General features: G+C 46.5%; 1 protein-coding gene across 1 annotated transcript in view; it reads right to left on the bottom strand.

Moving 5' to 3' along the window:
- Window positions 1-27,968, bottom strand: part of LOC138288154 (death-associated protein kinase 1-like) — a 238,999-nt gene that overhangs the window by 36,094 nt on the left and 174,937 nt on the right. The window contains exons 12-14 of the mRNA XM_069229452.1: window positions 26,298-26,391; window positions 21,585-21,745; window positions 21,377-21,497 (exon numbers count right to left, since the gene is read on the bottom strand). Coding sequence (XP_069085553.1) covers window positions 21,377-21,497; window positions 21,585-21,745; window positions 26,298-26,391 — 376 coding nt within the window. The remainder of the gene's footprint in view (window positions 1-21,376; window positions 21,498-21,584; window positions 21,746-26,297; window positions 26,392-27,968) is intronic.

The raw sequence follows: 27,968 nt of genomic DNA, 5'->3' as shown, positions 1-27,968 counted from the left end.
ACTAAGCCCCTCATTACGACTTTGGTGGTCCCACCATGGGACCGGCAGACTCGGGTGGAGTTCAGCACTGCCCTGGTTGACTACAACCAAGACAATTTTCTCAGCGGGGAACGGCGATCCCCTGGAGGGTCTGTCTGCCAGGTTTGTAATTGGGTTGTCGGACCACCCGGAGTGCAGAGGTCCGCCTGTCAAACGCAAGTGTGGCAGTCCTTGGACCGCCACACTCGTAATGTAGCTCTAAGACAGGTTCAGACAGCCTATGGCTATCAGGATGACAGTGTTCTATGATGTTTTATTTTTGGAATCCCCTCGTGTACAACAGAGAAAGTGGAAAAGCAAACTGAAGAGAAATTCCCAGTGCAGGCTGTGTAACTGGAAAGGTATGGTGCCTGGCCAACCCCATTAATATACTTTACTAACATCATGCTTTCAATTGACACCACTTCTCACAAAAATGTGCTTCTATCTGCTTAGCAGGATTCTAGAAAACCTTGGGCATATGTGTGCTCTACATGTGCACCCATATTTTTGGGGTGCACCAAGGGGGCGTTTTGCCCGTAGTCATCCTTGATTTTGCATTTCCCAAATTGCGATTTCCTAGCAGGAAATCGCTATTTGGGAAACGCAAAACGGGTCCATTGCCTAAAATGGCATGGGATTTCTCATTTGGAATTTCCAAATGCGATTCCTACTTTGTAGTTTAGGTTTTAGGGGCGGGGTTGGGGGCCGGTGTAGTTTTAGGTTTTAGCGCCGGGGTTGGGGGGTTGTGGTAGTCATAGGGGTGGGGATGGGAGGGGCTGGGGTAATTTTGTTTTTGGCAGCAGGGGGGTCAGTGTAGTTTTAGGGGTGGAGGGGGGAGGTTGGGGTTGTTTAGGTTTTAGGGGTTGGGAGGGAGGTCAGGGTAATTTTAGGGGTGGGGGTCGCAGGACGGGTTGGGGTAGTTTAGTTTTTAGGGGCAGGGGAGGGGGTCGGGGTAGTTTTAGGGGCTAGGGTGGGGGGGTCGGGCTAATTTTAGTTTTTAGAAGTGGGGGTTGGGGGTCTGGTAGTTTTAGGTTTTAGGGGTGGGGTCGGGGTCGGCGTAGTTTTAGGTGCGGGATGGGGGTTGGGGTAGTTTAGGTTTTAGGGGCAGGGGTCAGGGTAGTTTTAGGGGCATGGTGGGGGGGTCGCAGTAGTTTTAGGGGTGGGAGTGGGGCATCAGGGGGTCGCATGCTGGAACCATGCATGCTGTTCCACACATGCCCTTACCAGGCATGCCTTCACAATGAAAAATCGTTGTTAGTGGTAACAACCCGGTTGATGTTCCGACCGCATTGTTCAGGCACGCGTGGTTCCAGCATGCGCTGTTCCGACATATATTCAACCGTGACATTTCTAGCTGGACAAGCCAACTGCTAGAATGATTTCTGCACCCACTTTGCTGCCAGGAGAAACCTCTGGAACATTGATTACAATGACACTTAAAGACCCCGTTTTTACTATTCTCGATTCAACACTCAGGGAATGACAAGTAATGGTTCTTAAATGCAAGCTGGGGATTCTGCCTGAAATTCTTAGTTACTATACAAGCACTTTGCTGTCCTGTAGACTCCTTAGATGAAACACATTTTTTTAAATCTGATCGTGTTTAGTAGGACGAGTAAGGAAAGGAGAGGCCAAAAGGTGACAATGGAGAGGTAGAAAGTATAAGAAGACATGAGAGTGGGTAGGAAGAGAAGAGTAGCTTCAACTGATATCCAGAGGAGATTGTGCCCCCCCTTTCATTAATGGTGAAAATCCATTTCTCCAAAATAACCTCCTCCACAAATATTACATGATACAATGTTGGCAAGACTCCACCCTTCAGCAATTTGTGAAATAAAAATATAAACGCTAATAGTTTAGCCATCCCTTTTGATGTGCATTATGGAAGAGATACACAAGGAGCTACACAAGATAACGTGCATACTGGTGTGTAACCTCAAAATATTGGTTGATTCCTACTCTGGATTAACATTTATGCTCATATCAACAAATCAACCTTATAGAAAGTTGAGTCAAGGTACTGCAGTCGACGACGCTTCGATCCCTGAACTAAAATAACAGGACCATCATCAGGATACATAATTTATGCCTGAGACAACCAATCAAAGGCTACTACAAGCATAACAAGATGCCCTGAGGTACCACTGTGTGATCCTTATGTCAATAATACACGCAGGCAAAAACCATCAAGGCAGAATGAAATAGTAACCAATTGAACTCCAACGGACCTCACTGAGTCTCTATGGTTTAATTGCTTTTGCATTTTTGTTCACTTGAGGGACCTCTGCTCCTTAAAAATAACCTAAGCAGGCACACAGCACAAAGGAACGTTAACGGAGCAAAAGAAAGATGTGCCACTTAACAATTCCCTGACAGATAAAGATTTTCATGTGCTGTTCATCATGGTATAACTGGGTTTCCAATGCATTTTTGACAATTTCCTCTGAACTTTCTAGGAATAATCAGTTCACATTAAAATAGAAATTATACTAAGTAGTCCTATTAGCACCTCTCCTTTGCGCATTGCTTAGCATTGCTGCCCTTTTCACTCACAGCATTTCTCTACACTTCCAATTGTAGGGAATCAGTATATTTGGGAACCCACAGTTCTGGTGTAAACCGTGACAGAGCTCACACAAGACCCAAACAATCAACCCAACAAAAGTAAACTGGTTTCTGGGAAGAATACGTGGATCACCCTTGATAGAGTAGGTCAAACAGCAAGATCTGAGAGAAAATAGATGAAGAATGTGCACAACAACTAGCCAACAAACAAAATACACATGGTTCATGCCACCAAGCTAAAAGTTAAAGAGAAAACAAGTAAATATGACAAATGTCACAAAATTAAACACAATCAGATTTTGGGATCTAAAGTTAAATGGGAAGAAAATGCCACAAAGTAATAGAATGAAAAATGGGAGTTCAATGGTATCCCTAGGAACCTGAGAAAGAAAGTGTTAGAAATGGGGTCTCTAGTTGGCAGTCAGTTTACACCTGAATGGTATCCCTAGGAACTTGAGAAAGAAAGTGTTAGAAATAGGGTCTCTAGTTGGCAGTCAGTTTACACACTGCCCAAGTAGGGACCCTCACTCAAGTCAGGGTAAGGGAGATACACAGCTCAGATAACCCCTGCTCACCCTCTTGGTAGCTTGGAACAAGCAGTCAGGCTTATCTCAGAGACAATGTGTAAAGTATTGACACACACACACAGTAACACAGTGAAAACACCACAAAGGTACTCAACACCAGTTTAGAAAAATATCCAATATTTATCTGAGTAAAACAGGACCAAAATGACAAAAATCCAACATACACAAGTAGAGATATCAATTTTTAGAGATTTAAAAGAGTCTTAATCCTGAAAAATCAGTGGCTGACGATGTGTCAATGTCCCCACCACGAGACGGGCGCTGCATTGATTTTTCAGCCGCGGTGCAGGCGCTGCATCCATTTTTCTGCAGCAAGGGCCTAGGTGTGTGGATTTGCACTCAGGTTACCAGCTTCCACTTCCCAGGGCACAGGGACTGGATTTAGCACCACTTAACATGTCAGGACTTTCAGCAGAAGAGCCCAGACACTGGCAGGTGAAGTCTTTGATGTCCCTGAGACTTCACAACAGGAGGCAAGCTCAGTTCAAGCCCTTGGTGAACCTTGGAAAGCAGGATGTAGAAAGCAAAGTCCAGTCCTTTCTCTCCCAGGACAGAAGCCTTAAGTAGCAGGGCAGTACAGCGAAGCAATACTCAGTGTGGCAGGTTCTTTTACAGCACCCAGCTCTTCTTCCTGGAAGAATGTCCTCAGTCCAGAAGTGTTCTGAAGTTGTGGGGTCAGCAGTCCAATACTTATACCAATTTCTGCCTTTGAAGTAGGCAAACTTCAAAGGGAAGTCTTTGCAGTGAACAAGAACCTGCCTCTCCCTGTCATGGCCCCAGACACACTCTAGGGGGTTGGAGACTGCTTTGTGTAAGGACAGGCACAGCTATATTTAGGTGCAAGTGTCAGATCCCCCCTCCACTCAAGCCCAGGAAAACTCATCAGGATATGCAGGACACACCTCAGCTCCCTTTGTATGACTGTCTAGTGTGAATTCACAACCAGCACAACTGTCAGTCTGTCCCAGACTTGTATTCCACAGCCAGGCAAAGGCACAGAATGGTTAAGCAAGAAAATGCCCACTTTCTAAAAGTGGCATTTTCAAACTTACAATCTAAAAACCAACTTTATCAAAAGATGTATTTTTTAATTGTGAGTTCAGAGACGCCAAACTCTACATCTTCATCTGCTCCCAATGGGAAAATGCACTTAGGGGAAACCTCAAGGCAATCCCCATGTTACCCTATGGGAGAGATAGCCCTTGCAATGGTGAAAAACTAATTTAGCATTATTTCACTATCAGAACCTGTAAAACACACTAGTACATGTCCTACCTTTTAAATACACTGCAGCCTACCCATGGGGCTGCCTTGGGCCTACCATAGGGGTGACTCACATGTAGTAAAAGAGAAGGTTTGGTTATGGCAAGTGGGGACACTTGCCAGGTCAAACTGGCAATTGAAAAGCTGCCCAGACAGACACTGCAGTGGCAGGTCTCAGACATGCTCACAGAGCTACTCATAATCAGTGCTACAGGCCCACTAGTAGCACTTGATTTACAGGCTCTGGGAACACATAGTGCACTTTACAACGGACTTACTAGTAAATCAAATGTGCCAATCATGGAGAACGCAGTCACCAATACAATTTACACAGGAAGTACGTGCACTTTAGCACTGGTCAGCACTTGTAAAGTGCCCAGAGACCTAAAGCCTGCAAAAACTAAATTCAGCACAGGATTAAAAACAGGAGGTCAGAAGCAGAAAGTACAGGGGAAACCACACCAAGGGATGACAGAAAGGATATGTTCTCAATGAGGTTGACTGGGGCCCAGGCACCTCTTGTGGGAGGCCTGTGAATGAAGGCAGTTGGGTTCAAGATGGTGGTTGGCTGGGCTGATTAATGTTAACTTGGGACTCTTTTATGAAGGAAGATTGTCTGAAGACAGCCAAACCTAAAGGCAGCATTTAACAAGTGATCTATGAAACTGGATACAATGACTGACTGAATCCACTGCAGCTTGAAACTTAAGAAAGACAATAAGGATAAGCCTCCTGAAGCTGAATCTATTTTGGAAGAGTCTATATGTTGCCCTCTTTCCTAGAGTGAAGGAGTTTCTCTAAACTTTTCCACTTTTTCATAATCCTCTAATCTGCATAACTGCAACCTAAGGAAGCAGCCCAATACCGAGCTTCCGGGTCCACAAGAAACATCCAATACAAATTAATAAACTGGAATTATTTCAGGCAGGCATCAGTTTTATGTGTCTTAGTACCTTCTACACCCTCCAATCTTAGTAGCGCATCTATACAGGAAGCAAGAAGATTTCACAGACAGGCCACCGACTAATTTAGCTCTGTGTGTCAAAGATGGAGCAAAGTGCTGGATTCAGTGAATGAGGCAGTCCTTCTCAATGATCCCCGGTAGGCAGAAATTCTTCAGGGCAGCGCACAAGGATGCCTTTTTTTCCTTCTACATTCCAGGCAGCGTCTCTCCACAGACAGTTTCAAACACAGTATTTCAAAGCATTGTAACAGCTACCCTTTCTTCATATCAATTCTCAGGTTGCCCATTTCCAGCAAAGTGATGCATGTAATGTGAACATGCTTTGTGGCATCAAAACTCCAAATTGGTAAATCCTTAGTGATAGCTGTACAAAGCTCTTCCCTGTTAGCATCAAAGGAAATCTGCCCCCTCCACTGGCAAATCTTTACCTAGACCTCCTGGAGGGTACAGCTCAACTGGGCTTCTTCTGGTTCCTCAGAGGCTCTCATTTTCAATACCTCTTTGGATGGAAATATTGGTTTCCATCCTTAATGAAATAATGATAACTGCTGGATTACCACATGAAGTAACACCTATTGTATCACAGTGACAAATTCCTAATGAAATAATGACAACTGCTGGATTACCACATGAAGTAACACCTACTGTATCACAGTGACAAATCCTCACAGTCAAATCTTGAGGGCTTTTTCTCCAGAAAAAAAGACTAGAATTATGAGGTCATGTGTGGACACTGGTGACGTAGCCCCAGTTTGCACAAGGGGCATTCCATGGTGTCTAAAAGGCCTATAATTCCACACTAATCATGAAGAATAAGTTACTCACCTATGGTAACGCTATTTCCGGTAGAGACTCTATGTAGCCACAGATTCCTTATCTTTTGAATGTTCCCTAGGCATCAAACAGGATACAGAAACCTTTCATTGCTATCTCTGTGCACCGGTAGGTGGAGCCATGCAGCACCGCACCAATGCTGTTCCACTCGAGAAATTACGCGAGTAGCCTATGTACGTGTCACTGACGACCACTGCCTTCTGTTGCTTTCGAGTCTGTCCACATCCCCAGATGTAGAGCCTTCAATGCAAATTGGTGTGCCCAGTGTGCAGATTCCTAAACTTTGGATCTTACTAATGGATAGAGTCCAATCACAAAATGTGGAGGATGGGAGGATCGGTGAAGAATCTCTAGCCAGAAAGAGTCTCTACCAGAAAGAACATAACAGAAGCCAAGTAATTTTTTCTTTTGATACAGATTTTTAGTCGCAGATTCCTCCCCTTTTGAGCCAATACCAAAGCTATACCTACCTGCATGGAGGCGGGTCTGTGAATGGGCTAAAACCAAAAGTCCTGCAGGACTAAGTGGGCCTAAATACCCCTCTCGGTGGACCCAACTGTCCAGACAATAATACTCCATAAACTCCATAAATAATACACCATAAACATAGAGAGGGATGCCATCGTAGCCACCTGGCTGATGTTTAGGTCATGTTTAACACAGTGGCAGCATCTTTGGCCCTAGTAGAATGAGCATTCAATCCTTCTGAAGGCTATTTTTTAACGAGTGCATAGCAGATCTTAATGCAGAGCCCGATCCAGCTGGAGATGGTTTTCTTCTGCACAGCCTTGCCTTTTTTGCACCTGCAAACCCCACAAACCATTGATCGTCCACCCAGTGGTTTTTGGTACAATCTCTGGAGAAACTTAGTACTTACTTGGGGTCCAAGCAATAAAGACTCTCCTCCTTTTTAGAGAGGTGAGCACGGAACCCCAGTGATGGTTTGACCAATGTTGGAAGGAATCACACCTTTTGGCAGAAAGGATACCCAAATCCACAGAACCAGTTTCTCCGGAAAGAAAGTGGTGTTACGGCAATTGAACAAGAGCTTGAAGCTCAGTCACATGCCATGCCAATGTTATGGCAATGAAGAACTCTGTCTTGAGGTGAAGTAGCTCAAAGGGAATGTACATTACAAGGGTGAAGAATAAAGTTATGGTCCCACTTTGGCATGAGTAAGGGAGGGGGAGGAAACAAATGTGGTAACCCTTTCAAAAATCTCACAAAAGGAGAGTTACACAAAGAGGGCCAGGTGCTGAACAATAAAACATCAAATAACTTGACCTGAAGGAGGGCCAATTTGCAGAGAACCACACCAAGCTACAAATGTGTCCCAATTAGAGGCATGATCAGACGATGGATGCTCAAGACAAGGGTTTGTGGTTACCATACTCTCTGTGCCAATCTTGGGCAACTAGAATGACCCGAGTCCGGTCACTCTTGATCTTTTTGAGAACTTGGGGCAAGAGTGGTATTGGCAGAAAGGCATAAAGGAATTCAGAGTTTCTCTCAAGGCAGAGCGTGTCTCTGAGCAAGAGATGCCTTGGAAACTCCAACTCACAAACGTAACAACATTGTGCATTTTGACTATGGCAAACAGATCCACCCAAGGTTCTGCCCATTCTGAGCTCAGTCGCCCTGGCATTCAATGATCCTGAGAGAAAAACTATAAGGGGGTTCCCTATAAGAATGCTAGTAGCTCAATCAGGGAAAAATACTAGTAGGAGAAACTACAACAATTCAATGATCCTACCAGATAGCTCCCCACCAGGAACATTCCTCTGTGGGCCAGCCAGCAAGAGGTGCAAGTTCTACTGATATAGGGTTCATGACTACACCCCACACGGTTTGCTGCACTAACACATGGCAGTGACACTGTCCATGAGCACCTGTAACAGACTCACCTTGATGGGTGGAAGGAATGCTTTCACCACAAAGTGAATGGCCCTGAGCTCCACAAGGTTGATGTGGAGCCAAGACTCCACTGGAAACTAGATGCCTCTGATCTCCACCCCTTCTTGAAGACTACCCCAAGACTACCCCAACCAAGATATAATGCATTGACCACCACTGTCAGCTTTGGGCAGCGAAGGAAGATGGGTCTGTTGCAGACTCAATCGTGGTCCAGCAACCACCACTGCAGATCTTTTGCAGTCTACTCAGAAATCTAAGCATGGTCGGAGAGGTCCCCTACATCTTGGGTCCAATGAGATATCAGATCCCACTGCAGAGCACACATATGCCACCTGGCGTGCTATAGCAGCAAGACACAGGAAGCCATCAGTCTCCGCAACCTCTGAGTTAACCATTCTGAGATCCAGGACCAAGGCCGAAGGATCGGGATTTTAACCTGAAGAACAAGTTACTTAACTTCAGTAACACCTTATCTGGTAGAGAGACATATTTTGGTTGCAGATGCCTCACCTTAGAATTTCCCCCAGGCGTAAGTCTAGATCTGGAGATTTTTTTCGAGCGATACACCGGCGTGCCGTCAGGTGGTGTTGGTCAGCTTTGTGTCAGTCGTTAGCGTCATGCGTGCCAGATACAACATCACAGGACCTATAAAGGCGCCACCTCTTCACACTATTGTCATCTTCCTTCCACAACTTTCCATGGCAGAAGCTCAGAGCCATGAAGAACACTAACCACTGGTGCATCGAAACGTGGGTCCATGTCTCTAGAAATCAGTTCGTAGAGCAGGGAGGATGGGTGGGTCAGTAAGGAATCAGCAACTACAATGTCTCTACCAGATAGGGTGTTACCGAAGGTAAGTACCTTGTTCATCTGATAAAGACTTCTAGTTGCAGATTCCTTGCCTCAGAATAGATACCCAAGCAATATCATCCCTGGAGGGTCTGTGAACCAAGATCATACTAGGAAGTCCTGCAGTACCGAACCGGCAAAGTTCCCCTCCCTTCAGACCTGTCTATCCAGGCGGTAGTGTTTGGTGAACATGTGCAAGGATGCCCAAGCTGCTGCCTGACAGATGTCCAGGACTGAATCTCCACGTGCTAACGCAGTTGTTGCAGCTGTTTCACTGGTAGAGTGAGCACACAATCTCTCTGAGGGTTGCTTTTTAGCCAATGAGTAGCACATTTTAATGCACAGAACGACTCATCTAGACATGGTTCTCTTCTGCAATGCCCGACCTTTTTTTCTCACCCACATACCCAACAAACAGTTGATCATCCACTTGAAACTCTTTGGTACGGTAAAGGTAGAATGCCAACGCTCTTTTTGAGACAAAGCAATGGAGCCTCCCCTCTTCCTTAGAAGGATCTGGAGGTGTGTAAAAAGTAGGTAAGGTGATGGATTGGCCTACATGAAAGGGTGTGACCACTTTTGGCGAAAAGGAAGCCCTGGTTTGAAGCACCACTTTGTCAAGATAGATAGAATGGTAGGGTGGCTTAGATGACAATGCCTGCAGCTTGCTCACCAGTGGGCATATGTATTGGCCACAAGGAAAGTTGTTTTCAATGTTAGAAGCCTAAGAGGACAATCGTAAAGCAGCTCAAAAGGTGCATACATGAGATGTCAGAACCAAATTCAAATCCCACTGGGGCATGAGGAATGGTGATGGAGGAAACATATGGGTATGACCCTTAAGGAACCTACTAAAATAGGACGCTTAAACAAAGAGGGTTGATCAGGTAATGTCAGAAATGCAGAGATAGCAGACAAATAACCATTGAGGGTCCCCAAAGCAGAGCCCTGCTGGGTCAAAGAAAGTAAAAGCAAGAGGAGCTCTTAAGGAGGGGCAGAGAGTGGGGTCAACAGACTTGTCAGTGCACCATGCCACAAATTTATGCCAACAACAGGTGTATACCGTTTTGGTGGAGGGACGCCTGGCTGCCAAGATAACATCACACCCTTCTGGCGGAAACTCATAAGTTGTCAACTGCTGCTGCTCAAGCTCCATGCAAAAAGGCATAGGCTGGAAAGGTTTTGGTGGAGTACCTTTCCCTGCTGCTGCAACAGAAGGTCCTCCTGAAGGGGCAGTCTGATCGGAGGGTCGATGGCCATGCCATATAGCTCGGGATACCAGACTCTTCGTGCCCATTCTGGATCCACAAGGATTATTTGGGCCCAGTCGTTCTTGATCTTCTTGAAAACTCTGGGCTGAAGTGGTATGGGCGGAAAGGCGTACAAGAGGCTTGAGTTCCACTTGAGATGAAAAGAGTTGCTGAGCGAGTGCCGTCTTGAAAACTCAAATGCGCAAGACTACTGACATTGTGTGTTCTCTGAGGAGGCGGACAAATCTAACCAATGCTCTAAGGGTCCACCACTCCACAATGTCCTGCTTGCAGCAGTGGGGGAAGGGAGAGGGATCGGTCTGTGACCCAATCGCAGTTCAAGAGCCACCACTGCAAATCTTGCGCTGTTCCCTCAGAGATCTGGACCATGTCTGTGATGGTCCCCTAATGCTGCGCCCTCTGGAACTTCAGGTCCCACTGCAGAGCCCGCTTATGCCATCTGGCATGTGTCACCAGCAGGATGCAGGAGGCATTTGTAGTAGCTTGGGAAAGCAGCTAGGCTTATCAAGGAGTCATGTTAAGCATTTGTTGTACTCACAGAGGCAATAAATGAAACACATACTCAAAGAATAAATCTGAGACCAATTTAGAAAAATAAGAGTTGATTTTATATATGCTTTGAACCAAAGAACTTTGTTTATAAGATAAGCAGTTTTTAATGTAAAAATAAATTGCTGTTTCAAAAATCGACAGTGCAATTTTCAGAGTTCTTCAATGTAACCCTATGGGGGGAAACAATGATGCAGTTTCACAGATGAGTACACGACTTACGTTCCCAGTCTTCAGTCTTCAGGGCTTTAGGGTAGCACCAGGCAAGGTTTAGGTTGTTACCAAGGGTGCACCCACAGCAGGGCAGGGGTGGCTGGGTGCAGAGGTCAAATTCGGAGTTGGTGCCCAATGTTAGTAAATGTAGACAGGGGAGATGAAGACACGCAGCTCCAAGATAAGTACAAGCGGTGGCAGAGGGTGGTCTCCAGGGGTTTAGCGAGCTCTCGAGGGGGGGTGAGGGGAGGACACAAGGAAGCACCAAACTTACACCCTCAGCAGCACAGGGGCGGCCAGCTGCAGAGTGTCACACAATGTCGGGCATCCAGTGCTATTTAATGGAGACCGGGGGTTTCCGCTGCAGTGCTGCTTATAGGTGAGTAAAGCAGAGTCAGGAGTTGATTGTCTGGTGGTGAGGTTAGTACAAGAGTGGCCACAAGGCAGCACCAAACGTACATCCTCAGCTTCACAGAAGCGGTCAGGTACAGAGTGCTAACACAGTGTTGGGCGCACAATATTATTCAATGGCGGAGATCACTTTCAGAAACGGGCTGCAGGCTTAGGCCGGGAGTGGTCAACCCACAGCCCCCCCAGTAAGTTGAGATGCCAAGGGTCGTAGGGACACCAACGTTTCAGCTCCCCACGGCCCAGGGGCTCCAGGTACAGGGGTGTCTTTAGGTGTCGGAAGCAGCTTCCCAGTCCATGGTGGACTCTTGGTCGGAAGCACTGGGGAATCTTCAATGGTTGAGTGGGACACTTGGACTCGGGCCAGGGGCGTCGGTGCAGTGGTCACTTCTGGTGTTGGATTTCGCTGTTCCTCAGGCAGGCTTCCTCTTCTTTGAAGATGGTTTCTTCTGGACAGGTCTGTTGTCCACTGGAGTTGTTGGTCTTTTTCGAAGGCAGGCAGTCCTTCCAAGGCTTTGGAGGGTGCTGGGCTGCACGACAGTCGTCTCCTGGATGCAGGTTTCTTTGAAGGCGGCACACAGGCAGACAGGGCAGGGGCCCAGTAAGTTGGTGTCTTCAGCCTTCTCTGTTGGTGCCAATTCCGGCTCATCTTAGGTTGCAGAAAACTGATTCTAGGGTTCAGGGGTGCCCCTTAAATACAGCATTAGGGGTGTTACCAGGAGTGCCAGGTGGTAACCACTGGGCTACTCACCTTTTGGGGTGACTACATCCTTTCTATGACCACTTTTTGTGGAAGTGCCATAACAATATTGGCCTAGTTCCTTCCATGCCAGATGGAGGAATTTAAAAAGTAGTATCCACTTCAGCTCATCCACCCTAGGGGTGGGGCTGGCATGAAGTGGGCACTTCTACAAATGTACTTAATTTTCCCGTCAGTCCTGACACCAAAAGTGGGGTCAGGAACTGGGGGTCGACCTCCTCCACCATTTGGAGAGGCCTAGGCTGCATTTCAAAAGCAGCAAGGCCTTTGAAACTCCCCACCCTGGAATATCCATCCTGCCTAGGAGAGGAGATCACACCTCTACCCAGAGCAAGCTTTTGTTCTGAGCCCTTGACAGCACTGGCTCTCACCATAGGGGGCCAGAACTGTGTCTAAGGTGGCTGTACTGGTTTGGACCAACCAGTGCCCAGGCTAGGAGTTGAGGTGCCCTCTGAGTGCATGTATTAATACATCCATCACTGGATTCAGTGAGAGTTTATGAATACAAGATGTTTGATACCAAACATCCTATAGTCAGTGAATCCATCATGTAACTGGGGAACTCGTAGTGACCTGTTCACTGTTCACTTACTATGTCTAAGAAGTGGCAAAGACATAGCAGGGGCATATCTGCTAATGCAGGTATGCCTTCACATATAATATAATGCACCCTGCCTTTAGGGCTGGAAGGCCCCCATGCCCTATATACCAGGACTCCCATTTACCAGAGGCTTACAGTGGCAACTAAAGGTTTGCCAATTTGGGAAAAATGACTGTGCAATTTTAGGAAAAGAGATCTAGCACTGGGCACCTGTTTAGCAGGAACCTAGTGCATTTTCAGTCGAAATTGCACAAGAAACCAGGCAAAAAGTGTGGGGTGGTGACCATGTCAAAAGAGGCACTTTCCTATAAACCGCAGGTAATGTCTGTAGGAAAGTGCCCCTTTTGGCATGGGCTACCCCACACACTTTTTGACTGATATCTGATGCTAACTTGACTGAGTGTGTGCTGGGATCCTGCTAACCAGGCCCCAGCACTTGTCTTCTTTCCCTAAACTGTACCATTGCTTCTACAATTGGCACACCCCTGGCACACAGCTCAGTCCCTTGTAAAAGGTACCAGTGGTAACAAGGGCCCTGTGGCCAGGGTGGGTCCCTAAGGGCTGGCAGCATGTATTATGCTACCCTACGTGACCCCTCAACAAACACATGCACACTGCCACTGCAGCTTGTGTGTGCTGGTGGGGAGAAAAAGTAAAGTCAATATGGCATACCTCTCTGGGTGCCATGCCCACAAACCACTGCCTGTGGTATAGGTTATGTCACCCTACTAGCAGGCCTTACAGCTCTACGGCAGGGTGCACTATACCACAGGTGAGGACATAGCTGCATCAGTAATATGCACCTACAGTGTCTAAGTCCATTCTTAGACATTGTAAGTGCAGCGTGGCCATATTGAGTACATGGGCTGAGAGACTGTCTTTACGAACTCTACAGCTCCTTGATAGCTTCACTAAAGACTGGGAAGTTTGATATCAAACTTCTCAGCTCAATAAACCCACACTGATGCCAGTCTTGGATTTATTGAAAAATGCACACAGAGGGCATCGTAGAGATGCCCCCTGGATTTCACCCAACCCTCTAGTGTAAAGCTGACTGGTCTGTGCCAGCCTGCCACTAACAGACAAGTTTCTAACCCCATTGGGGGTCAGAAACAAAGCCTGCTCTGGGTGAAGGTGCTTCCCAGCTCCCCCCACAGATACTGCAACACTTGGCGGTGAGTCTCAAAGGCTCCTGCCTCGTGTTACACTGCCCAAGGGCACTCCAGCTAGTGGAAGATGCCCAACCGTGGACCAAGCCCCACTTGCGGAGGCAGATCTGGTGGAAAATTAGTAAACACCAGGAGGTGTGCCTATCCCACTTAGAAAGACCTCTAGGGTGCCCAGAGCTGCTGAGGTGAACCACTTCTGACAGAATCCTCCATCTTGCTTTGGAGGATATTAGCCAATAGGGTTAGGAATGTGCCCCCTTCCACAAAGGGGACAGAAGGGTGTAGCCACCCACACAGACAGTAGCATTTGGCTACTGCCTTCTGACTCCTGTAATGCCCCTAAATCTAGTATTTAGGGGCACCACCGAACCTTGCTCTTCAGATTCCTGGTGACCTGAAAAGAAGAAGGACTGAAGAGCACCAGCAGAGAAAACTCCAGAAGACAAGTGACTTGGCCTTAGCCCTACCGGTCTTTCTCCAGCTTCAAGAATCCTACTACAAGAAGATGACTCGTTCTGCAGGACCAGCAACCTCTACAAACCCTCAGAGGACTGCCTGCCTACCCAAGACCAAGATCTGCAGAGGACAGCAACCCTGTCCACCAAGAAACCTCCAAGAAGCACTCCAAAACCGCCCCGGATCTGCGAGTCCTGTCCACTCAGCTCCCAACGCCCACAGTCCACGTCCAGGTGGCCCACCGGTCCAAAGAAGGTCCCAGACAATTCGGACCTCGAGTCCACCCTGGGCTGACCCCTTCAGGCCAACACAATGATGCCTGCAGCCTAAATCCAGAGGACCCCCCCCAACTGCAACCGCGGCTCCGGTGAAGATTTCCTGATGCCTAAAGGTACCCCTGCACCTGCAGCCCCCTGGTCTTGGGGAACCTAACCAACGGTCCAGCAACATCCAGTAGGCTCTCTACTTATCTGTCCAGCAGTTGGTTTTCTTTAGTTGACTCCCCGGACTACGCCTGCAGCATCTTTGTGACCCCCGGGTTTCCCTCATTGAAAAGCATTGGGCACCTAACGCTGTGTTTGCACCCTGCACCTGGCCGGCCTGTGTCGCTGAGGGTGTGTGTTTGGTGCTGGCCCCGGTGCTGATCTAAACCCCAAGGTCTGTGCAGGGTACTTCCCTGCAAGCAATTTCTTTCTGAGCGCCCCCCGTGTCTATTGAATTCCATTGGGCGCCCAACACCAACTTTGACCTCTGTCCCCGGCCGGCCCCATGTTGCTGGTGGTGTCTTCCTAAACTTTGCCCTGTGGACACCTTAAGCCTCGAAGACTTGGATAGTAAGTAGAGTACTTAACTGCAAATGGTGTTGCTACTTTTCCTCCCCTAGGACTGCATTGCTTTTTATGAGAAATGGCAGTGGCCACTTTTGAAATTGAAAAGCATTATATACCTGTAAATTGTTTTACTTGTTAATTCTAAACACAGTGCATTTGATACTTGAAAGTGATACATTTTTTAAACTGTACTTACCTCCAACAAAGATCTTTTTGGCTCTAGAAATAAAGTAATAAAGTATATTTTTGATACATAAAAGCATTGGCCAGTGATGCCGGTGATGGCGAATCCTACCTCTGACTGATCCCTGGTGGGGAAGCATCAGACGAGGAAGGTTTAGAGGCCGCTGCAGGAGTGGGTGGGCAGTAGACTGGCTAGACCGCTGGCTCTCTGATCCACGAGGACAGTGGATCCCGCATCCCTGACCACTCAGAGACTGGAGGGAAGCGAACGTGGTTGGGCACCCCTTCTGTAGCCATGAAAGGGGCGAAAAGCAGACTGTGGGGGGGCAGGGGGCAGCTGAGAGGCCCAATGACCTGTCCATAGCCCAGGGACTCCTCAAAGCGCTCAAGCGCCAAGTCTGCTTTGTCTCCGAAGAGACAGGTGCCATCAAAGGTCTTGTCCATAAGGGTGGATAGGACATCCCCAAAAAGCCAGGTGTCCTCAATCAGACATGGTGCCTCAAGGTCACCAGTGATGCAACCGATCTGCCTAGTGGGTTGGACCTATCCATCTCACATCGTATTGTGAACTTCGCTGCATCTCTCCTGTCAGCAACAGCTTGGGAGAGAATTGCCCGGGCCTCCTCCGGGACCTGTGGCAGCACCTGCACAACAGTGTCCCACAAAGTATGGGTGTAACGGCTCAAAAGGCATGTGGTGTTCACAGACAGCAATGCCAGGCTCATGGAAGAAAAAAACCTTCTTCCAAAGTTGATCCAGCCTCTTGGATTCCCTATCCAGGGGGGCAGAAGGGAATGCGCCCGGGGATGTGGAGGCTTGGCTAACCAAGCTCTTAGGAGTTGGGTGTTGCGTCAGGAACACAAGGTCATTCAGATTGAGTCTACGGCTGCGGGCGATTGTCCTAAGAAGCCCCTGTGCTGGGTTTGGACCATGTCCCCAGCAAGACATCAGTGAGGGCTTCTTTAAAGGGCAACAGGGGTTCAGAAGTGGAAGCCTCAAACTGAAGCACCTCTGTCAGGAGGTTAGTCCAGCCAGTTACGGCAGCTCAAGGCCCAGGATCTCGGCTGCTCTTCTAACCACCACTGAGCAGGGCGCTTCCTCCTCTGTAGCCCTGGTAGGGTGAGAAAGCATGCCAGTCTCAGGGGAGGTGTCTAGACCAGTGGTTCCTAACCTGTGGTGTGGGAACCCTGTGGTCCGCGAAGCCTCCTCAGGGAGTCCGCAACTGCTTAGAAAATTAAGTAATATTAACAGATTAGGTCCCCAACTTTCAGTAATGACTCAGTGGAGGGGTCCACGGATTCCAATACTGATTTAGTGGGGGTCCCCAGGTTACAGTAATGATAAAGTGGGGGTCCACAGAAGTCAAAAGGTTGGGGACCACTGGTCTAGACCACTGGCCTCACCCAGGTCCATCTCCCTGTCCATAGGATCTTCCAGCTGGTATTCCAAAGGGCCCTGCAACCCCACCAAAACAAAATATCCCAACGCAAGAGAATAAGGGTTAGGATCAAACCTAGGAAGCAAGGTCCCTATCAGAGTCGGTGTCAGCCGTCTGACTCTGTGTCGGAGTCGGCAATGAGGACGGGGTTGATGTCAACTAAGGGGGTCACGGGCAGCGCCAGAAGCGTTGAGGTCGGAAGTGATGTCAGGGAAGGTCCAGGTGGTACGACCAACACCGGTTTGGATCCAGAAACGGATTCATCGGTGCCCCCTAGAGCCAAAACCGAAGCCGCTGGCGCGGAACCCAAGGGGGCCCCTTTCGACCCGGCAGGGTCCGAAGGCACTCCAGAAGAGTCGGACTGCCCAAATAAGAGGTGCATGGCCTCATAAAATTCACGGCGATGGGCAGTGGTCACTCCAGCTCCCGGAAACTCTGGGAGGTGCAGAGCCGACCCAGACGCAGGCTCTTAGGACGGAGGCCTGGAATGACGATGCTCCTTTTCCCTTATCTTGTCAGCTGACAGTTGCAACCGTTCTCAGGACCTTCCTCTCACCCGAGATCGGGAGGGATGCAGAGCCGAGCACCGGGCTGCAATGATCTTTAGGGACATCTCCCTCAAAGCTTTCAGATTCATGGCACAGCACTCATAGCACAACTTCGGGTCATGGTCGCACTCTAGACACCACAAGCACACAGGGTGTGGATCTATTATGGACATCGTCTCATGACAGGATTCGCAAGGCCTGAACCCGAACTTACATGACGACACTCTAAAATTCTCAACAAAAAGTAAAAAAAGGACCAGTCAAAAAGTGACTGAGGGGTAGGTCTTCTTTGGATCTGCAATTGCTGGCGCACAAAGAAAAGAACTGATGTAAATGCACAGCGATGGCACCTTTCTAGGTCCCGCGACATCATATTCGGCGTGCACAGTGCCAACGACGGATGCGGAACTGACTGATGCCACCTGACGGCTTGCAAGGGTATTGTTTGAGAAATATCTCTGGATCCAGACTGATGCCTGGGAGAAATTCTAAGGTAAGAAATCTGCAATTAGAAATCTCTATCAGATTATCCTGGACTCTCCTTCCTCAGGGAATGGCTTGAAATTGTACTGTACCCAGAATGGCTCCAATGAAGGGAAGTGTCTGGTAAGGAGTCAGGTGTGACTTCGGCTTGTTGATAGTGATCCCTAAAGACGACAGGAGGTTTGCCTTAGTCTGGAGGTGATTGATGAATGACAGTCAGTTGTTCAAGAAGAGGGAAGACTTCTGCCGACCTCTGAAGATGTGCTGCCACCACCACCATCATTTTTGTAAACACCTGAGGGCCAGTGGTGAGACCAAAAGGGACCACATTAAACTGAAAATGTTTCTGTCCCACCACAGGTAATGCCGGTAGTCCAGCAGGACAGATGTATGAAAGTAGGTGTCCTTTATGTTCAATGCTACCATCCAGTCTCCAAGGTCTGGGGCAGACAAGACCTAGGTCTATGTGAGCATTTAGAATTTTTCCTTCCAGAGGAAGATGCTGAGAGGGTTTAAAATAGGCCAGAGGCCCTCATCCTTTTTGGGCACCAGGAAGTAGCTGGATAAACAACCACATCCTACTTCTGTCGCAGGCATCATCTCAATAGCCACTTTGGCCACAAGAGCATGCACTTCCTGTCACAAAATGGAAAGATGGTCCTCCATCAGTTGTTGTGGAGATGGTGGATGGTACAGCGATGTAGAAAGGAAGGTGAGGACATAGCATTTCCAAACAATTTGCAGGATACACATGTCTGAAGTTGTGGCTTGCCAATCCAGCAAGAATTGCTGGATTCTGCTTACCTCTGTGTGGCCATGCTCCACTAAGGGCATGCTAAAGGGGTTTTGCATGTAGGGCTGCAGAAGTGGTAGTGGACTGGGTAGCCCCTTTACCTTAGTCACCAGGGTGGTAGGCACCATGGCACAATAACAAAACTGTGGGGCACCGCTGGAGTGGCTGACACCATGGGGTACCTCTGCCTGAATTGTAAAAAGAGTGGCAGGGATGATGCAGCTGGCAAGATGGGGTAGATAAGGCTCAGAGAGCGAAGTCTGCCTTTTCCCCAGACAGATGAGTACCATCGAACAGCATGTCCATGAGGAACAACTAGACATCACCTGAAAAACCGATGTACCACAGCCAGGCCTGGCGGAAAATGGTAACACTGGTGTTGATGGCTCGCCTGATGGAATCTGTGGTGTTCAAGCCATAACAAATCATGAACTTGGTAGCGTCTCAGCTGTCCTGAATGGTGTGGGCAAAGACAGGCAGGAGAACTTTGGGACACCTGGGAGGACTTGACTCACAGAGTCATGGGTGTGGGAATAGTGCCTCAGTAGGCAACTGGCATTCACAGACCTGAGTGCTAAGCCTGTGAATGAAAATTCTCATTTGCCAAAGGCTTCAATATGTTTTGCCTGGAGAAGTTTTTGGGATTGGTCTTACTCGCGGATGCTTGCATTACCAAACTTGCAGGTGAGTGGCGTTGCAACAGAAAAGCAGAATCGCCCAGGGGATGAGAGAAGGGCTGTTTCAAGGGAGGTATTGAAACCACTAGCCTCCTGGAAGTCATCAAAGCAATTTTCCTTTTGCTAGGGCTGTGTAAACTCATCACCCAGTCAAAATCATTGTACGAGTCTGTGCCAAAAAGTGAATGTAGAGCGTGTTGTCTTCCCGGTGGAGGTGGTAAAGTAAGCAGAGGAAGCAGTACCTCAACTGTGGTCAGGACTGGCATCAGGCGAAGTCAAACTAGAGCTGTCTTGAAGACAGACAGCATTATGAGTGGCTCCTCATCCAACGCTGATGGATTCAATACCGGCATCACAGTCCCAGGGACGGGGTCTAGACTGGGGCCAGAGGCATCTTTCCAGACTTGGAGAGTCCAACTGACGCAGAGGGGTCAGTACTCCAAGTGGGGATACTTCATTGCCTGCTTTCAGTATTACCGGATGAGCTAACAACTAAACTGAAAATTCAGCGGAAGTCTACTTGTATCGCTAGCCTTAATGGGGAAAGATGCTACAGTTTCTATTCATTCACCAATGTCCTTCTTGAAAGACTCCAGGAAACCACTACCTGATACCCTGAGCATTTTGTGCCCGGTACTCTGTAGTGGTAATGAGAGAGTAGTGTCATCAAAAGGTGCAGTGTGTAAATCAAGAAAGAAATACGCATTATCATTGAAAACCACAGTCGCTGAGATCAGTCAGAATATGTTTCATAAAATATATTTCATATTTCATAACTGCTGCAAGGGTATTTAGTAATTGGAATCCAAATCACCATTGGTCATTCAGCCTAGGCTACCCATATGCTACAAATATGGTTTTGATAGCACTTTCCACTTAACTCTTACAGACTAAGGCCCTCATTCGGACCTTGGCGGGCGGCGGAGGCCGCCCGCCAAAGTCCCGCCGTCAAAATACCGTACCGCGGTCGCAAGACCGCGGCGGGTATTTTGACTTTTCCCCTGGGCTGGCGGGCGGCCGCCGAAAGGCCGCCCGCCAGCCCAGGGGAAAACGACCTTCCCACCATGAAGCCGGCTCGTAATCGAGCCGGCGGAGTGGGAAGGTGCGACGGGTGCTACTGCACCCGTCGCGTATTTCACTGTCTGCTATGCAGACAGTGAAATACTAGCGGGGCCCCCAGGGGCCCCGCGACACCCCCTACTGCCATCCTGTTCCTGGCGGGCGAACCACCAGGAACAGGATGGCGGTAGGGGGTGTCAGAATCCCCCATGGCGGCGCAGCGAGCTGCGCCGCCATGGGGGATTCAAATGGGCAACGGAAAACCGTCGGGAGACCGCCGGTTTTCCATTTCTGACCGCGGCCAAAGCGCCGCGGTCAGAATGCCCAAGGGAGCACCGCCGGCCTGTCGGCGGTGCTCCCGCCCCCGTTGGCCCTGGCGGTGCAACACCGCCAGGGTCATAATGAGGGCCTAAATGTCAAATTATATTTTAAATAGAAGGGGATATGCTCTGCAACAGAGACTATCAAGTAAACTGCAATATAAAATCGTATGTTACTCTTAAATTGACACTGGCACATACATTTCCTTCACCCTCGTTTCCTACATCTATATTCTCTACTGCTGCCCTGGGCACCTGCACATAGACAGCTCTTTTACCAGAGTTGTAGTTATAGCCACATGGATTTCCCCAGACCTGATCACAGCTATTTCTCATCATTGCCTTTATTCCTGTCGCTAATCATCTATGCTGCATCTAATACACTAGTGTCATGCAAGAAAACAGTTTCTTTCCTATTAATTCAACTGTTGTACTTATCTATACTAGCTTTATGATAACATCTCTCGCAAGATCCCAATGCAGTTGCATTTAATTTATTGTACATGAGCTCTTGAGCACAGTCAGCTCTATTTCCCCCCGTCAATTATATTTTGCACCTACTCTATCTATTTGTTCAACTGAACTCCCATTGAACGGCTAATAGCTCCATTATGATCTTACCTATCTCAACTCTGTGCTCTGCCGGGATCTTATCATAGTGAGTGCCAATCAGGAAGATTCTGGATTTTGGGGCACTGTTATTTCCATGGGTGACACTAAGGAACCGCAACCAATACTGAATCTGAAAACAACAGGAAAGTGTGTCAAATACACTTTTTGCTTGTACCCACCACCCCTGATGCTCCTATCTCTTGCATATTATTTGTACCTGGTCCAAAGACTTCTGTTGTTGTTCCCCCTTGTGATGAATGTTCTCCAAGCTGAAAAGCAGGCAGTAAATTACATTATGGCTAGCAGTAGCCAATAGCAGAGAGTGAGTGAAGTAGTACTCCATCTGACCAGCAAAGTCCCAGATTGCCAGTGCCCCACCTAAAATGAATGATGGAAAAAACAGATAAGCAGGTATGCATCTCTTTCCTTTCATTTTTGAGTCAGGCTTAACAGCCAAAGAAGAGACAGCTATGTCTACCACCATCCCTTTTATAAAATTATGCTTAGATAGTCACACCCTGATATGCTGATTTCTGAACCTGCACTCTGGCAAAACACCAAAAGGCAACCTGTCCGTATGTAATGGCACCTGAAATTTCCCCCAATTATTAGGTTACTGGCTATACCACATTGTGAAAGGACAACAAAGCACTGCAATTTCATCAACTGGCCACTGTCAAACTCAGGCCTATTTCCAAATGCAGGTAGGGAAGGTTGTGGTGTAGGGGGAGTGGGTTGTGTATACATGTTTGTGTAAATACAGCTTTGCAAAGGCATTAACACTTCCAATTTACCAACACTTGCACTACATCATTTAACCCTATCCCAGTTTCAACATTTGAACAACCCTTTGTTGCTGATACAGGAGTGTCAGTCTCTACATTAACTTGGAAGTACATCTCAACAAAGACGTCCAATCATACACCAAGTAATTACCTCCAAAATGACCAACAGCTGATCAATGCAAAGCTCCACACACACACACACACACTGACTTTAAACAAACTACCTGTGTTTACACGCACAATGTCCCTTGGCAACCTCAATATTGTACTCCAGACACCTGTCAATATCCAACTACACACTCCCATACCTTTAATGAACCAAGAAATGTGCAGTTCCACTCACACTCCTAATCGCAAAAGTCCAAATAAGTAGCCATACTCACCTCCTACTACACAATAATGTGTAGTCAAAGGCATAGCTGAAGCAACTCAATACTCTCATGTATCACACCTACCATCAACTTCCCAATAGTTTCCAATCTGTTTCCGCAAACACAAACACCTCTATAGACACCTCTCGAAGTATACAGTACAATGCGTGACTCCAACCACACTGCGGTCTAGTTTCACATACACATCAGCCAATAAAAAAGACCAGTTGCATACACACACCTCTAACCACTCAATTCTCAGTTCCATTCATAACCTCACTTACCCTTAGTTGTGAAATACTGAATAACTCTTCTTCATCTACAAACATTTATGTCCACCAAATAGTATCAAGTACTACAACACAGTCATCTTTCCTTCCACGCCCAACAACCAGTCTCAATCTCCCCAAAACATCTCCACATCTTCAACAGTGTGCAGTTACACACACATCAACCCCTATATGTCCTGATTCACACATGCACATAAACCTCCTGCTACTCAAAGCTCAACTCTATACACATACTTCTAACCACCACCACTGTATAGCAGTATACATAGAAGATACATGTACTCACTGTTAGAACTGGGGTTTCTGATTGTCAGAATATGCGCCCTGTACAAGCAGGAACCACCACTTCTAGTCAGGGTAAGCTAGATACACACTTAGAGATAACCTGTGCTCTCACTAAGGTAGCTTGGAACAAAGGAGGCAGGCTTATTCAAAGAGGCAATGTGTAAAGTATTTGTGCAACACACACACAGTAACACAATGAAAAACACCAAGAAGGTTCAGAAAAACAGAGAATATTTATCTGAGTAAAACAAGACTAAGATGACAAATATCCAATCAGTAGATGTCGTGATATGAGGTTTTAAAGAATAAGCAGAAAATAATGCTTGGACGTTACTAGCGGTCAGAAGGGTTCTTGAGGTCACAAGGGATCGTGCAAAACCAAAGTTCAGGTCAACCACGATAGCGGGTAACCTGGCTACAGACCCATGCAAGATCTGCTGAAAAACTACTTTGGTTGGAGGAAGCATCAACATCTAGGAACAAATGTGAAGGCAAGGCTTGGGTTCTGATTTGCACAGTCGGGCCAAAGCGTCGTCGTCGAGCTTCGCAGTCAAGTCCCGCATCGGCATCAAACACCATTGAGATTAATGTGATGCGTTGTCATTGAGCCACGCAAGCTGTGAATCCACTGTCGAACATCCTCTGCGTCAGCGTAGAAAGGGCAATTCGTCAGTTCTGACAGGCGCAGTGGTGATGATGCATTGGTTTTTGCAGAAAGCAGCTGCAGAACCCACTTCTGAGGCCCAGGAATGGAGGAGGGGGCACCTCCGGCAAGGGTAGGACTCACAGATGAGTCCAGCAGCACCAGGAGAGTTGCAGGCAGTCTTTGATGATGTCCCTGAGATTGCAGAAGAACAGGGGGCTAGTCAGCAAACCATGGAGTCACTCTGGGTTCAAGTGAGATGGGTCAAGTCCTTGTCCTCAGCAGGGCAGAGGGCAGCTCAGCAAAGCAGAGAAGCAGTTCCTCAAAACAGTCAGTCCAGACAGACTGACATTCCTTACTGCACATCAGTCTTTACTTTAGCAGAGTTCTTCCCAAGTCCAGTAGTGTACTGATCTGGTGGGGTCAGAGGCCCAGTCCTTTTACCCAAATGTGCCTTTGAAGTGGGGGTGACTTCAAAGAAGGGACTTTGAAGTGCAAAGAGATCATTTCTTCCTAGTTCTGGCTCCAGACTATCAGCAGGGGGTAATCAGCCCTTTGTGTGGGGACAGGCACTTCCCTAATCAAATGTGTTATCTCCCCTCTACCCTTCCTGCCCAGGAAGGCCGATCAGAATGCAGATGAATGTAGATGAGTTCTTTGTCACACCCACCCTTCCTGTGTTTGTGGCTGTCTAGAGAGAATGCACAAAGTGTAGCTATCACCTACTACAGAAGTGTATTGGAGACAGACTGAAAGGCACACAGAGCAGTAAAAGCAGAGAAATGCCCACCTTCTAAAAGTGGCATTTCTAAAATAGTAATGTTAAATCCAACTTTACCTATAAAGAGGATTTATCATTACCATTCCCATGATATGAAACATGATGTAGCTACTCCTTTCTGATCAGGAATTACAACTTACAAGTATATTAAGGAATTCCCAATGCTGGTCGATGAGAGAAGTATGCCTCACAGTAGTGAAAAACGACTTTGGGAGTTTTTCCCTACCAGGGACATGTCCGCACTTACATAGCATCCTGCCCTATGGACTACCTAGGGCCTACTTTAGGGCAAACCTATTTGTAATAAAAGGGGAGTTTAAGGTTTGGCAAGAAGTTTTATATGCCAAGTCAAAGTGAAAGTTAAACTGCACACACAGGCTCTGCAGTGGCAGGCCTGTGACATGGTTATCGGTCTACTTTGTGCTGCGGGCCCACTAGTAGCATTTAATTTACAGGCCCTGTGTATACGGTATACCACTGTACAAGGGGCTTACAAGTAAGTTAAATAAGCCAATTGTGTATACACCAATGTTACCATGTTTAGGGGAGAAACACATGCACTTAAGCACTGGCCAGCAGTGGTAAAATGCTCTGAGTTCTAAGGCCAACAAAAAGATAGAGTAGAAATGTGAGGCAAACAGATAAACAGACTGGAGGAAGACCATCCTAAGGCTATCAGATCAAACATTTAGTACTGTGCAGTTCACAATATTTCAAAGCACCAAGCAATATTCCAATCCAAATACATATACAATCACTGAGTAGTGTCCAAATTCTGTTTCTGTATGTTATGTGTGTATCTTGTGGAGCACTTAGACTATCGAATTTCATGGAACTACAATATAAACAGAACAGAGAGAACTACAATATAAACAGAACAGAGAGAAGAGAGAAGAAAAACAAGACAAAGGGAAGAGAAAAAGAAAAAAATGAAAAACCCTAAGTGTAACAAATTTAAAAGAAAGGTTTTCAGCTTCCTGTTGAAGACTGTGAGTATGGTCAGAGAGCGACTGTCACAGAAAAAAATCCTCTCTGCAAAGGAGACAACATTGGTAGTGGGACTCTCAGCAGCCACTGGTCCAAGCAGCAAATTGAGGGCTGTGGGGCATGACACTAGAAGTTGGAGACCCAAAAAGTAGGTTAGGAATGTTGGATAGCCTTATGTACAAGCAACAATGATTAAAACAGAGCACAAATCTTGGCAGCAAATGGAGGTTTCTATGTATAGAAGTATTATGGTCTCTTCACTTATTTCCAGGCATATGTTGCGTTGAGGTATATTTGACCAATTGAAGCCATCTGAAGATCTTGTTGAGGAGTCCCAAATAGATAGAATTCTCATGGTCAAGGCATGACAGAATCAGGGACATGACTACTGGTGATGCTAAATTCTGGGGAAATGAACAGGAGGACGTTTTCATCTGCTTAATATGCCAATAGCAGTAGCTGCCCAGTTTTAAGTTTGAAACTGCAGGGAGAGAGTGGCATCTACATAGCACTTCCAGAGAGCATGTCAAAATCAATGCATGTAATGCTAACTTCAAATTCACACTGCGCTCCATTCAACCACTAATTCACAAACTGCAGCTCACAAGTATCAACTCTGACTTTCCTCTCCAGAGAAATAAACGTCAACTAGCACACAATGGGTGCAATGTGAGTGCTGAAATATATACATTGACCATTATCCAACCAGTCACACATCACTAAGCAGTCATTGTATTCAAGTAGCCATTTTACAATACATTTTCCCACCAATTCACCATATTTATTACCTGCCAAATCAGTGTGAGTGATATGAACACCTTGTGTAGAGAGTGGAGTTTCGGGATTAACAAAGAGATACTGAAGTCTTGAGATGATGCCTTCCTGCTTGCAAAACAGAAAAAAGTGTGAGAGAAAACTGAAGGCAACAAATTCAAATAATCTAGTGCATTTTTTCAGGGGCAAACAGTTTAATTTCTGTTATGGGGGTGCCATCTTTTCATTAAGTTTATGAAATGTTAATCCACTGGCACTCAATTGAGAGATCTTAACTCTAGAGTAATGAGAACTAAAATGGAGGTATTAATACTTAACTCAATGCTGCATGTAACACTGCCCCCAGGCGTGCCATTAGCTTTTCGGAGAGTGGCCAGATCCTATTCTATCAGACGAATACAACACTAGAGTTGGATCACAGTTCAAACATTATTTGAAGAAACACAACATTTCATGCCATGGAGCATATTGTGCAATTTTATATGTAGACAGAAAAAATTCAAAGTGTTTAGCTCCTTATAGAGCAAAGCTGGATGAGACTGATTCAAACTATAGCATCTACTAAGGTTTAAGGATGTTATGAGTTTAGTAAAACAACATGAGAAAGCCAAATATGTCTAAAGTTCTGTTAAGTCCTTCCTAACATTGAGTGTTTTCATCCATGCAAAAGGCTTCCAGTTGGCGAAGAGGTTAGAGTACTATAAATTATAGATGTTTGAAATGTGAGAACAACACTGGAGAGATGTAAGGGTTCATAACATCCCTTTGCCTCAACCTGATGATGGGGGTTGATTCGGTGACAAATAATTTTAGTTTAAACTACTAAAAGTTATAAACCCACCAGGCAGGTGACATCAATGAGATCGGGTACCCTGAGATATAGTCTAAGTCATCTGCACGTCACTGCAGGGTGACATCTGCATTGGTTTCAAAATCTACCAGTAAATACACACTAATAGATGAAGGTGCAACAACTGTATAAACCAGAATGTTTTATAGCTCAAAAAGAGTTAACCTATGAAATGTTGACCACAATGTTTTTACCTTTGATGTTATGGCAAGGAGTATATTGTTGATACTAATTTTGTGAACAGTTATGGATGATAATGGGTATTACAGAAATTAATGAATGGCTGGACTATGATAATACAACAAGCTTTGGTTTAGGAGTGGGGCACAACTGAGTAATAAGCGCAATACTAATAATACTCATAAAAACAGATGGAGAAGAGAGACTGGATGAAGAATGTTACTCAGCAGGAAGAAGACAGGGTTGTTCAAGGTTAGTCATTCATCATCAGTGAAGAAGGTAGTAAATGATCAGGAGGGGGGTGGCTTTGTATATAAATAAAAATAAATTCAACATGATCTAGAAAGGGAAGTGGTTAAAGATGCTATTGCTTTTGATGACAGTGACAAAGTGAAGATAGCACAGAACACCAGGAATGAATTGAGAGTTGATTAAAGAATTCATAAAGAGTGTTTCGAAAGACCAATAAGTGCAGGGAGGTGTTGGATTTGGATCCATGAGTGTTCGAAAATGTAACAAGAAAAAATAAGCCCTAACCACTTCAAATCATTATTGGAAAATTATTGTCAGACTAAAATCTTTTTGTTTTTTTACATACCCATTCAATACATTTGTTATATTTTGGCATTTTTCTTTTAGGAAGTGGGAAATAGTG

This window comes from Pleurodeles waltl, chromosome 4_1 (genome assembly GCF_031143425.1).
Source record: "Pleurodeles waltl isolate 20211129_DDA chromosome 4_1, aPleWal1.hap1.20221129, whole genome shotgun sequence".
Taxonomy (NCBI): Eukaryota; Metazoa; Chordata; class Amphibia; order Caudata; family Salamandridae; genus Pleurodeles; species Pleurodeles waltl.
The sequence above is the reverse complement of the archived record's forward strand: the minus strand, read 5'-3'. Positions and strand labels throughout refer to the sequence as shown.